The sequence below is a fragment of the Staurois parvus genome, unplaced genomic scaffold (assembly GCF_062004578.1).
Source record: "Staurois parvus isolate SC_StPar_1 unplaced genomic scaffold, SC_StPar_1.0 ptg000082l, whole genome shotgun sequence".
Lineage (NCBI taxonomy): Eukaryota > Metazoa > Chordata > Amphibia > Anura > Ranidae > Staurois > Staurois parvus.
Window position 1 is genome coordinate 3,742,885 of NW_028317878.1, and position 14,200 is coordinate 3,757,084.

The 14,200-nt window shown below is 36.2% G+C and overlaps 1 protein-coding gene and 1 long non-coding RNA gene across 8 annotated transcripts in view; one reads left to right on the forward strand and one right to left on the reverse strand.

The window, feature by feature from the left end:
• The window catches only part of HOXA3 (homeobox A3), a 61,198-nt gene extending 49,937 nt beyond the window's left edge, over positions 1 to 11,261 (forward strand). For 6 of the 7 annotated variants that reach the window (XM_089669901.1, XM_089669900.1, XM_089669904.1 and 3 more), the window contains 2 exons: positions 6,039 to 6,591; positions 10,128 to 11,261. In XM_089669901.1, coding sequence (XP_089526027.1) covers positions 6,156 to 6,591; positions 10,128 to 10,897 — 1,206 coding nt within the window. In that variant the 5' untranslated portion in view covers positions 6,039 to 6,155 and the 3' untranslated portion in view covers positions 10,898 to 11,261. Of the gene's footprint in view, positions 1 to 2,024; positions 2,469 to 6,038; positions 6,592 to 10,127 lie in introns of those variants that run through there. The other variant, XM_089669902.1, reaches the window with a different exon arrangement.
• LOC149468616 (uncharacterized) lies at positions 612 to 2,601 on the reverse strand. The gene is made up of 2 exons (XR_016311679.1): positions 2,140 to 2,601; positions 612 to 1,063 (listed from the first exon to the last, which is right to left on the reverse strand). It is a non-coding gene; the product is annotated as an uncharacterized LOC149468616 (long non-coding RNA).
• Positions 11,262 to 14,200: the final 2,939 nt, after the last annotated feature.

Genomic DNA, 14,200 nt, shown 5'->3' on the forward strand with positions numbered 1-14,200 from the left:
ATATATATACACACATATATATATATATATACACATAATATATATATTGTGTGTGAGCGCACCATATGAACATAAATACAAAAATATATGTTTTGTGTGTGTGTACCATATTAACAAAAATATATGTTTTGTGTGTGTGTATAATATGCAAAATAATACATGTCAATATGCATGTGTCTATTATTATCTTAAACACAATAGTAGATGTTTGCATATTTCTTTTTATTTTGAAGAAATGGAGAAATGGATTGGAACACAATTGTCATTTGATCATAGCGCATTGATTCCCCTAGTTGAGAATAATTTTTGCTGAAGGATACCAGTTACGTTCAGTAGATAAATCAAAGGAATATGATGTTTTGAATAACTGATTTACAATAGAAAAATTCTTTATTGAATGTATTTTTTTAAGAAATATATATTTCAAATCCTGATTTTTATAGCCATATTTACTACACAGGTATAAACGGTGGCTGGTTTTATTAGTGAGCAGTAGCTATGCTTTTGTAGATCTACCTTTACGGCTATCCAAGGTGCTGCTTCGCCAGTCATATTTTGTGCTCAGCTACAGTCATATTGCAATTACATAAATATCCAATCAAGCCAAGAGCTTTGAATAGTCAGATTTTTATTGCACACATAGCATTTTACAAACATGTTTTCAATGATAAAACAATATACAGCGGTAAGGAGTAAATGTAGGCGAGAATCAGTAGAATCCAATCAATCTCTCTAGGACCTGGAAGCCAGAGGATAATCAAGCATCACTTTATACAACATTAATACCTGACCCAGATAAGAGCTCCATAAACGGATTTACAACACACATGCATACAAACAATACCTGAGAAAGGTGCTGTGGATAAGATAAACATCTCCCTGTCAGAAGCATAAACCTTTCAAATCATGATCATCATGGCATTTATTCTCGTCCATTTCCCCTCCTGTTTTATGTTTAAGTAGGTGATATGTGCTCCCTCTTTCTCTCCAGTCTGGAAGGCATTGCAAGGTATAGAGTGTCCAGCCATAAGCTTGGAAGGCGCTGGTCTTATCCCCAGCAGTACTGAAATAAAAGAAACTCGGATCAGCAAATGTAAGAAGTAGGGGGGTGAATGATTGACCAAAGTGGGCTTTCATCAAATACAACACTGAGTATTGGCTTCAATGAAAATGCCTAGTAGTGGATTTCTGGCTGCCTTCTCCTCCTACGCTGCCTGACTCCCTCCTTTCAAGTGGTGCCATTGCAATATGCCGAAAGGAGCAAGTGTTTTCTAGGTTTTAATGCTCCGTTTACAGCCATGGTGCAGGGTGCAATAAATCTTTCCTAGCCATAAATGACAAAAAAACCATTGGTATGCAGAAGAGGCCACCGGCCTATAGTCCATTATGTATTTCACTTTATTTGCTGCCTTCTCCCAGTAACCTCGCTCCTCTGCTACATTCATATTATATTTTAACACCTGGTTTGGGCTAAAGATTTTCTAGGTTGCGCCTATTAAGTCCTAATCCTCAATGAAAAATAATAACGTTACAATAGGAAGGAATAAGGCCCGTAAAAGGGATTCGATTGCCTTTTATTTGGCTTTGGGCAGATAAAGAAAATCATAGCAGTCCTTCTTCGTTTACCACAAACCCCTTTATTAATAGAAATGAAAAGATTTCATTCAGATTTGGTAGAAGGCAGACAGGTCAGCACACAGCATTGAAATCAAGTGCACATACATCAATAGATTAATAATTCAGAACACCATTAGAAACTCCTTTTTTTCTGACTGGCAGCATATGTTTGGCGATAAATAACTAACATTCGTTTAAAGACACTTAGAAACAGGCTAAAACGAGAGAATTGAAAAAAAAAAGCAGCAAAAAGCCATTTAAATCAGACCTTTAAGTCGCAGGATGTGTTCATTAGCATAATTTTCCAGAACCCAAGTGACGCCTACTTTCACAGGGTCCTAGATCCTCCTCCCACAATTTTTTCATGTTATTTTATTTTTCTTTCCATGTCTACCCCATCTCCCTAAATGTCTTTCTCTTTTTTTTCCCCCTCTCCCCCCCAACACATCCCAGTTCCCAGATGAATATTCTCCTTGGAATCTAGCATCATTCAGCAGGCAATATTTGTAAGGAGAAACATACCATTTTTGTGTCTGTGGAACTACACTTGGAAAGCCCTGAGAGTTGATAGCTCTTATCTTGGTGACCGGGGTCGCCCATATGTAACCTTAGGGGTTGTCCAGTTTTTTTGGCAGACCATTTCTTGTTGAGATTTCCTGAGCGCTGTTCTCATCCTGAGGTCGTGGTCGTGCCTGCTTTGCCTGCTAGGTGATAGAGCTGCAGTGGTGCTGTCCTTGCCCCCTTCATTATGCCTAGGAATTAAGTCAGGGTGGGGGGACCCAGATCTGCTGGTTCTGAAGCCGAACTGGAGGACAGTCTGTTGTGTTCCGCGTCAGTCGTCAGAATCCAAGGTAAGACGGCCAGAAATCCTCTATCACTTCTGAATGGTTGGAGTTTATGTCCCAGTGATTTATGACCATAGTCTTAAATCTCGGTTCAAGAAGAGTTCACAGGCTCCAGCTTCCTTTCAAGAAATGACTGATACGTATAGTTTGCTAATACAGGCTGTTTTCTCGTCTCCACACAGTTTCTCTGCTATCTGCCCATTGAATCTAGGAGATTACTCATTTTTTTTATCTTCACCTCCAAATATTTTTTCCTTCTTTTCTCTAGGACACAGTAAATAACTACTTTGTAAGAACATGGTTGTACTTACAATAGCAAAGCATGCTGTGACTTTGTATGTTTATGATATTTGCTTTCAATAAAATACTTTTTAATTTTTTTTTTTAGTCTATATTGTATTGCCTACTCCATTTCATACTTCCAATATGAGGAACTGAACTGCTAATGTAACTTTAATTCATTGGTTGAATCTCTAAACCATTAAATATTGTCATATTGCAAGCCTAGGGGGCATGCCGGGTGAATAATGATTCTTCCAGGGTCTTCTCAGAAAAGAAGGGGTTAATATAGGCCCACTGACATATGGCTTTCCAGTTCATCGTTTTTCTTACTCCAGTTATTATATTTTTGGGGGAATACTCACTCTGGGAGGAATGGTGGATTTTTAGGGGTTTGTAATGCAAATTTCAATTAAAAAGGTTAAACTCTTTCAATAAAATTCTCTAGCTATACATATATTATTTATAAATATAACATTGAAGTTAAGGGGAAAGTGCAACCCCCCCCCATCTTAAAAAAAAAGTTGGAAAGTTTAAGATGTACCATGATAAGTTTAGGCCTGTTAGGGGTTTGTAATGTTTAGCTACCTATTTTTTTTTATTAAGCCTATTATTGGGCATTTTAAAACAAATATGAAAGTATAGTTATAAACACATCCACACAAACAAATATAGATATAAACACAAAAAAATCCACACAAATATATATGGAAACAAATATAGAAGAATAAATATAAACACAAACACATTCACAGAAATATATAGAAACAAATACAGAAGTATAGATATAAACACAAAAACATCCACACAAATATATATAGAAACAAATATAGAAGTATAAACACAAACTACACCCACAGAAATATGTATATATAGAAACAAATATAGAAGTATATATATAAACACAAACACATCCACACAAATATATATAGAAACAAATATAGAAGTATAGATATAGAGACAAACACATTCACACAATATATATCAAATATAATATACAAAAATAGATATAAAGACAAACATATCCACACATATATATATAAAACTGATATAGAAGTATAGATATAAACACACCCACACAAACAGATATAGTATTAATTGTTTAATGTCTTTGTTTTGTACTAAGATGAGAGCAGCTTCTGAAATGTAGCTTTTTATATTTCTATATGTTCTTGCAGTTTGCTTTGGAGGCGTTTTGTAGGCTTTTGCTTTTGTCTTGTGACTAAAGTTTGAATAGTTATTTGGAGATAGGTAAACATGAAGATTTAACAAAAGATAGCTAGGATCCTAGAAGTATTTTATGGCTTGTGTTTCCATCATCTACTCTCTCGCTAGCCAAATGACCCCCATACATCAAATTACAGAGCAGTTGCAAAGACAGAGCCTATTATCGTTAGGGGCTGCACACAAAGTTCATGCCGTGGTCATGGAGATGAACGCTGCTGGTCTTTCTGGTTCCTGGTGTTTTTTCAAATCCATCATGTTTTAACAGGTAGAATTGTGTACATTTCACGACGACAAATCACATTACAAGGCATCTGACTTTTTTTTAAAGTTACTTATGAATCTATTTAGCATTGTATTTTTCTTCATGTATCCGCCATATGTGGAGCTTGGTATATTAAAGAGCCTAGGCGGTCACATAGTAAAGAGAGTTGGCCTTGAAACAGTCCTGGTTGTATCACTCTGCTACTTTGTATTATTATTTATGGTTGTATCACTCTGCTACTTTGTATTATTATTTATGTTTGTATCACTCTGCTACTTTGTATTATTATTTATGTTTGTATCACTCTGCTACTTTGTGTTATTATTTATGTTTGTATCTGCTACTTTGTATTATTATTTATGGTTGTATCACTCTGCTACTTTGTGTTATTATTTATGAGCAACCAGCTACAATTGACTCTAATGTAGTGGTATGGTAAAAGTTCTTACATAAGGCAGGAGGGTGAGCGTGCTGGCAAATACATACAATAATCTGACATGTGTATGTGTTCTATAAATGCTTATATTGACCATGTCCCTATGTTATAATATTGAAGCCAGTAAGGTAGACGCAGACCTTTCATTGTCTTCATCTGGATGACATTAGAATTGTGTTCTGTAGGCCTGTGTTTGGGAAGCTGTATCTAGTAGTTGATAAACGACTGTTTACTGAGTCAATAGTGTGCCCTGAATGTACAATAACCTGTAATTTACAATAAGCACCAAGGAGCTGAGGTTATCGTTTTTACATGACGTTTATCAGATCCATGAGGCTGGGTCATATGTGTATGTTTGAGGCTTCAACTTTGTGTGTTTTGTGAGCCTGCTATGGACATAGGTTGTGTGCATAAACCTTTATATAGTTATTTAAAACAAAATATATAAGGGGTGAATATCACATAGAAATCAGTGTTGTAGCTGTTGGAATAATTTGGTAATGTATAAAGCTACTGAAAAAAACAAAAGAAAACAAAACAAAAAAAAAAAGTCCGAGGTGTGTATGTATTATTGTTTGTATGCATATTCAAGTACCACATGTAAATATACACATATATGCACCCTAACATATGTCAGGATGTCTATTATATAGACACGCAAATTGTGTTTATTTTGCATTTCCAAGATCAGCATTCACGCTTTCTGTATTTATATAATAAATATACCGATTTTGTAAATGTGTGAGTGTGTGTCTGCTATAGAAAGATACAGGTTGAAACTTATTTATGAAAGGAGCTGAGAATGGTTGTACAATACATTTGGTGAATATTCTCTTCCAATCATCTACAAATAAAAAAGTAAGAAAATTTGTTTTTCACATGGCTAGCTAACTGAATTGAATATTCACACAAAAAAATGTATTGTGTGACTGTTCTCAACTCCTTTAGTAAATCAGCCTCACTGTTGGTGCTATAGATATTACAGGCTGTGGGTGTGCATATATTTGTATTTCCACTCTTCCCATAAATGTATATGCTGTGCACCCACTACCTACCTCCCTGTGTACCCATGTGAGTGACAAGGGGGCAGTGGTATCATGTAAGTACTTGTTTCTATTTGTTGATGGTGGGTGGGGGGTGAGATGTGTGTGAACAGCCTAGGCTGTGATGTAGTTATTCAGATTGCATTTAACTGTAATTTCTGGGCAAATGCGAATTACTTGGACGTTAGTGAGAAGCCCTATCATCTTAATACACACTTCTCAATATTGCTGAACACTTTTTCCTTTATGGCTTTCATGTCACTTAGCTATTGTAAGTAAGATGGATCTCTTCTATTTCTTCACTTCACTGTGCTCCTTCTCCAACACAGGTCTGACCAGAGAGGCCATTGGACGAGCAGCGCCACGTGACAGAGGGGTGCCAATGTTATTCTTTACGGGTGTCAAGACCCTGTCAGTTTGTGAAATAAATATTGGGAAACAACGAAATGCAAAAAGCGACCTACTACGACAGCTCTGCGATCTATGGTGGATACCCCTACCAAGGAGCAAATGGTTTCACTTATAATGCAAGTCAGCAGCAATATCCCCCTTCCTCATCACTGGTGGAAAGTGACTATCATCGACCTGCCTGCTCGCTGCAGTCACCTGGCGGTACAGTGCCACATCACAAGGCCAATGACATCAACGAAAGTTGTATGAGAGCTGTGAACAGTCAATCAAACCAAGCCCCGGTCATCTCAGATCAGCAGCAGCCCACACCACCCTCTGTGTCCCCACCTCAAAATGCCAGTAATGCAGCCACAACTTCCACCACCAAGGCCACAAACCTCACTTCACCTACCATGTCAAAGCAGATTTTCCCTTGGATGAAAGAATCTCGACAGAACACAAAGCAGAAAGCAACAGGGAGCTCCAGTTCAGGTAAAGTCACCTTTTGTGCAGGACACTTAGAGGCACACACACACACTGGCTGTAGCTTGTCACTTGTCCAGGCACTGCTTGGGTTAAGTTCTGGAAGGCTGTCCCATCTCTGATGGTCATTTAAAAATGGGGTATTCCCCCTCTTAGTGACTTTGCACAGTTTGGAAATACCTTGGTCATCATTAAGAGTTAACAATTGAATTAATTACTTTGCCCTCCACCCTCCAATATATGTGTATATATATATATATATATATATATATATATATATATATATATACACAGTATAGGTAACCCACAATAAAGGCTTTTCTTCTTCAATTCATAGAGCACATACCCTTTAACTGATTTGTGGACTCATGTTTAAATATATTATTTTTTTAATTACAAAGAAAAAGTCAATTTGGTGCAGCATACGTTTTTGCAATGCTAGTCTTTTTGGAGATCCATTGATAACAATTTTAAAGATGTAAATGATCATGAAAGTATTTTACATATATTGCAGAAGAAACAGACAACACGTGATATGCATTGGCAGGTGCTGCTGTCATTATTGTTAATGTGCTCCATTATATGTTTTAATATTGAAGATGATTGTCATTTAGTATCTATATATATATATATATATATATATATATATGTTTGTTTGTTTTTTTTATTTCTAAGAGAGAGAGATTTTCCAAAGCTGGTGCACTCAGAATCTGGTGCAACTGTGCATGGTAGCTAAAAGTCAAATGCCATTTTGGACTTTTATTTATACATATTGGGTTTGATTTACTAAAGGCAAACAGATTGTGCACTGCAAGTGCACTTGCGCCAGAGCTTAGTAAATAAGGTACAGCTTCACTTTGCAAAGAATACCCAATCACATGCAAGGAAAATAAAGAACAGCAGTTTTGCTTACACATGATTGGATGATAGAAATCAGCAGAGCTTCCCCTCAAATGTAGAGCAAGTGCACTAGCAATGCACAGTATAGTTGCCTTTAGTAAATCGACCCCATTGAGTCTAGAAGGGCAAGACCCTGGTTGCTGGCATTGGCTATATTAATTGCAGGTGCTGTCCACCTTTTTCTGATATATATATATTATATATAATGGCTTGATTGCAAACACCTACCTAAGTCCACCAGGTAAAGTTAACTGGATGCCCTGTTGCAGGTCATAGACTTAATCTAAATGGAGACCAGGGAGTCTGCAGGGAAATAAAGTTCAGGTAAAAGTCCTTCATTACTTCATTTAATTGCTTTCTGTGAATTAGGTGGCCAGAGCTGAAATACAGACAACAGCCTGTCAGACATATACCAGCTGTGGTAATGACAATTAATTTTTATGCAATTATTCGAGGTAATTAGATTTCATCTGATATAGTGGCACAGCAATGCGGGGATATATTGAAAGCTCATCTAAGATGATGGTCTGACAGTTCAGTTCATTTCATGATTAGATTTTAGAAAACTGTATATGACAAGTCTTTGGTGACATGTCTTTCAGTTCACACTGCAGAGGCCCTCAGTAAGTATTATAAAATTGCTGTTTAGTAGACCTAGCCCCAATCTAACAGTGTGTGGTGTAATCTCTCTCTTGCTCTCTCACTCCCCCTCCTTTCTGCTCACTCACATTCCCTCCCCCCCCCCTTTTCTCTCATCACTCTAAGGCGCATGCGTGGTTCTACAAAGAACAGTGCATTGTGATTGAATAAATACAACGTTTAGTATTTGTTACCTTCTTGTGAATGATAAGGAGAGAACTATATTGAATCCATAAATAATGCGATAATGGTTTAAAGAGTCCAGGCTGAGAGAGTGTAGAAGGAGGGCTAACCGTGTACTTGCTGTGCCCCTATATCGAACCAGCTTTTGGCACAGAAAGGTTTGGTTGATGAATGTAACTCAATAATATGAATTCTGCTATAGTATCACACAGAAGTAGATTGCTGTTTTGGTAGACATTGCTTCTTAAAGAGTATTGTGCTACACTGTGTCTGTGATTCACTGTGTTTACTATGCATCATGTTGTGCCTGTAAAACCACAACGTCAAACCAACTTGGCAGGCTAGAACTGTTATCACTACCATCTGGCTTGTCGGTTTGCCCTGCTACATAATAGTGGGAAGGGATAGGGGAGAGAAGCCATCTTTCTGACAAGCAGCTAATAACATGTGGCCCTTCATTACTATAGAAACATGGCGGCTAGCTCTGCAAATAGGCAGCTTAGATGTGCCTATATAATGACGAGGTTCATTGGTGTGCATCCCCCCCATCCACACACAATTAATTGCCTATATTACTACTATCACATTCTACACTCTATTCAACCATGGTTGATTTCCTGCAGACAATATACTACTACTACTACTAAAAATAATAATTACATGACTACTACTATTTACTTTATTACTACTACTACTATTAATATTTACATTATTACTACTACTATTAATAATAATATTGTTGTTATTTTGGTGATGAGGATTATTATTATTAGTAGTGGTAGTAGTAGTAGTAACAACAGCAGTAGCACTAGTAGTAATGTTGTTCTTATTATTATTAGCAGTAGTAATGTTATTATTTATTAATATTAGTAATAATAATAATAATATTAGTAGTAGTAGTATTCTTAGTAATGGTATTATTATTATGAGTAGTAGTAGTAGTAATGGTATTATTTTTTATTATTAATAGTAGTAGTAGTAATGGTATTATTATTATTATTATTATTAGTAGTAGTAGTAATTGTATTATTATTATTATTATTAGTAGTAATGGTATTATTATTATTATTAGTAGTAGTATTAGTAATGGTATTATTATTATTGGTAGCAGTAATGGTATTATTATTAGTAGTAATAATAATGGTATTATTATTATTAGTAGTAGAGGATTTATTTCTATTGTTGCTGCAGTTTGTTTTTTTTTAGATTGTGGTGGGAATTAACCTAGCAGAGTAACCAATCAGCTTCTAGCTTGGTCTTGTTATGTTAAGCATTAATAATAAAATCTGATTGGTTGCCTTGCACAGCTGCTCCAGAGTCTGTCTACTCCAGCCTCCAGCCTTAGTAAATCCCCCTTGGTTTGTTTGTTGTGTATGTTTACAGGTAGTGTGGAATTAGGGGTAATATAAACAATACATTGCACTATCACATTTTTTTTAGTTTATTTTGTTTTGGTCTGCGAAATTGAGAGCTTATTTCATTAAAAAAAAAGATTTCTTTATGAAAAAAATAAAGCAAAGGAAATCTGGTTGCTATGGGCAAAAGCTCCACTTTTGTCTGTCTTATATCACCCACACTGTGCAATGATGTGCTGCGACCCATAGCAACCATTCTGTTACCAGTGTTCCGCAGTGGAGCTATACTGACATACAGCTGGTTGCTATGGGTTACTGCACATGACTGCAACATTTATGAAGGAAGGCACACCTGTGTTACTCAGGAGCGTTCTAATTCTCCCTATCCAAGGCCTGGGGTTGTGTAAGATATGTCACAGCTGCTGAAATCTTTGTTTATGTGTATTTTAACTGTGTGGTCCTTTGCAGGTGAGAGCTGTGCTGGAGACAAAAGCCCTCCGGGGCAATCCTCTTCAAAAAGGGCCCGCACCGCTTACACAAGCGCCCAGCTTGTTGAACTGGAAAAGGAGTTTCATTTTAACAGATACCTGTGCAGACCCAGAAGGGTGGAGATGGCAAACCTGCTCAACCTCACAGAGAGGCAAATCAAGATCTGGTTCCAGAACCGACGTATGAAATACAAAAAAGATCAAAAAGGGAAATCCATGATGACTTCATCGGGTGGCCCATCACCGTGCAGGAGCCCTGTACCACCAACCGTTGGGGGATATCTAAACTCTATGCATTCTATGGTCAACAGTGTCCCTTATGAGCCTCAGTCCCCCCCAGCATTTAACAAACCCCATCCAAACGCTTATGGTGTGCCTGCTCCCTACCCCAGCCCCCATAACAGCTGCCCACCTCACCAGAAAAGATACACGGGGACTGCTGCTGTTACCCCAGAATATGACCCACATTCACTCCAAGGCAGCGGTGGCTATGGCAATCCTCATGTACAGGGAAGCCCCGTTTATGTAGGGGGCAATTATGTGGAATCCATGACTAATTCAGGGCCCTCCATGTTTGGTCTAACTCATCTGTCTCATTCCTCTTCCAATATGGACTACAGTGGACCTGGACCAATGAACAGTACTCACCACCATGGACCTTGTGATTCACACCCCACATATACAGATTTATCTTCTCACCACAGTTCTCAGGGAAGAATTCAGGAAGCACCCAAGCTGACACATTTGTAATGGACACAAATACTTATAGGGGAATCAACATTTTTTATTTCTTTTCTTTCTTTTTTTTTACCTTTAATGACAGTAACTCCCTTGTCCTATATATTTTTTTGGGCAGCAATATTCTTTGCATATTTTTTTTTGTTTGCATAGTACATATCGCCCTTCATGATCTTTACCTGGAGCAGATTTATTTGTATTTTATGCTACACTTTTATCAAACAGGGTATAAGAACAAATTTTTTTATGAAAAAAAACTTCTTAAATGTGAATTTGTTCGTACATTTCTTATCCCGCAGGGAATCAGAGTAAATTATTATTGCACTTCTATAAAATTGCTAGGCAAATATAAAAAAAAAAAAGCTCTTGAACAGGGTCTGTCTGGATCATAATACTTGTTCTTCATTCAATTGTGTGTATGCTGGTGCATATATCCCGGTTAATTTATTATTTTTGTTATGCAATCAAAAATATTCGAACTGTTTACATATTATTTATCCATCTTTCATATTTATAAACAATATCCGCCCTTAACATCAAGGTCGCCCTAAGGACCTTTTTGTTGGATGGGTTAATGGCACAGGAAGCTATGTTTAAATCAGATAAATTCTCTTTAAAGATGCAATAAAATCTTAGAGAAAAAAATACAGTGAGAATTTGTATATTTGGAAATAATACTTTCATTTGGCACAATAAGACACAGACAAGAAAGAAATGGGTTTTAATTCATATTTTATTATATTATGTTGCATACAATGGTTTGAAAATTTCTCATTGTCAGGAATGATTACCGATTTATGGATAGGACCAAGAAAGGCACAGATTTTTCTGTGGCTCTAAATTGTTAGCTGTAGCAGCATTCACTGATAGGAAAAGAAAATAGAGCCTGCTCTGTAACAGAGGAGAGAGAGAGAGAGACTGGGATAGCTGCATGTGCTGGACAAGATCTCTTTGAATGCATGTGTTAGTGATTGATAAGATGGCCGATAATGGAGGTCCGGTAGGTAATAGCTGAGTGCTGATGGGTTTCTGAGGCCAACTTATGCTCCAAACTGCACCATCAGCTCCAAGGCATCTGTTCACAGGGAATGGATTCTTCTGGGCAAGCTCTTTGTCAGGAACCAATGCACAATTTACTCCTACACTTTTCCCTAGCAGTGGGAAATGGACGTTTATGTGGGTGGCTTTGTTGTGAGATAAAAATGAAGAAGAAAACACACACAAAAGTAGAAAAAAAAGAGATGATCTGGGAATGCAAGAATGGACCTACATATAAAGGAAAATCGTTTGTGTGTGTGTATATTATATATATATATATATATATATATATATGATTGATATTGAAAATATATACATATATTTTCTCGATGCTTAATGTATATATATATATATATATATATATATATATTTATTTATATTTATATATAAAGTATATATATATGTTTTTATGAACACAAGCTAAAAGCTATATATCAAATACGACACTTGCCTTTTTTTTATTAACCAAATAAAAGGACAGAGCAAAAAGCATTGTAATAATTCTCATAAATAATACAGGCAAATTACAGTCAATCATTTTACAATTTAACCGTAGCTTATTAAAAAAAAAAAGAACAAATAAGATTGACAATTATTTGTTCTTCAATGTATTACAAGAGCGCAGACAAGGCAAGGAAAGAAACATTTTGTGCCAATAGCTACCCTCCCAATGCAGAACTGTTGGCCACGTATGTGATCAGTTACAATGTATCATTGAACATTTCTTCTTCCTACACTAACAGATGATCCTCAAGGGCATGAGTTTTATGGACTGAAGGGCATGATGTATTATTTTAATGCTGCTCCTGGTTACCATATGTCGCAGGCGTCTTCTCCATAGCTGGCTGCTTATATTTTACATACTTCCCTACTTCCAATTTAAGACAAACCTTTATGTATAATCTGCTGGAAGGAGTTTGTGCTGATATTTTGGTTTACTGTGTGTCCAGATAAATGGATTTGATGTGGACACAGTAACATTCTTTGTTCCCTCATCTATGAAGCAATAGGGAAAGGAGAAGGGATTTTAAGAATACTCACACCCACACACATTAAGCCAACAAAGATTCATTACAGCTACACATATCCCCTCTATTTTCCATTTTTCCCCCCTTCTCAGCCTATTTTTTCTATTCACATCTTCATATATACAGACACAGGGAAGACACAACACAAAGAAAAGGTGACATACCTGAGATATGAAAATATATCCAATCTCAAATAAGTGAAGGAAGGAGAGACTAAAATTCCCTTCTTTACTTGCATTTCTCACTCAAACCTCTTTCCCAGTAACATTTGATCTTGGAAGAAACAAGAAGCTTTAAATGTGATCTTTAAGGCCAGAAGCTGTCAAACCATTTGGCAAGAAAGATTGATCACACACAGACTTCCTTCCAGCTTTGTTTGGAATAGAAGCAAGAAAATTAAAAACCTTCCATCTAACTACTGCGTTTGTGTGTCTCTAGTCTGAAAAGCCAGCTTAAACTAGCATTTTAGGAACGTTCAGTTTTAATATTATTTACTCTTTGTCCACAGCCAATAGTTGTACCTAAATGGGCAGCAGTAAACAGCAAAGCCTGGTCATATAGCATTATTGGTTAAGGAACTTGTTTTGTGTAACCTAGGTGGGAAAAAAATCTATCTACACAATGAACAAAAGAAAGGTTATTTTCTTATCTTTCATTTCTTTATTTACATGTATCTATTTCAAGAAATGTCTAATTTTTTTTATATCTTAGTGAAAGTGTGTGTGCGTTTCTCTGTAATTATTCAGATACCCAAAATGTTTTATATATATATATATATATATATATATATATATATATATATATATAATATTTAGAGAGAGTATTTTGCACACCATAACACACACATGCACATATAATCCATATCTATCTCTCACATACTCGCCTCTATACCTACATATACACATACATTGCAATTTATCTATCTATCTATCTATCTATCTATCTATCTATCTATCTCTATCTATCTATATTAGTTCAAAAAATGAAAGAAAAATATATAGAGAGAAAGATAGATATATAGATGGATAGATAGATAGATAGATAGATAGATAGATAGATAGATAGATAGAACATTTTGTTTGCATGTGGAGAGAGGAGAGAGAAAGAAAGAGAAAAGGAAAGTAGAGGAACCAAGAGAAAATACCATTCAATATCTAGACAAAGGATTGCAATGTATGTGTATATGTAGGTATAGAGGCGAGTATGTGAGGTGCACAAAATCTCATATAGTTTATAATAACATGAGTGC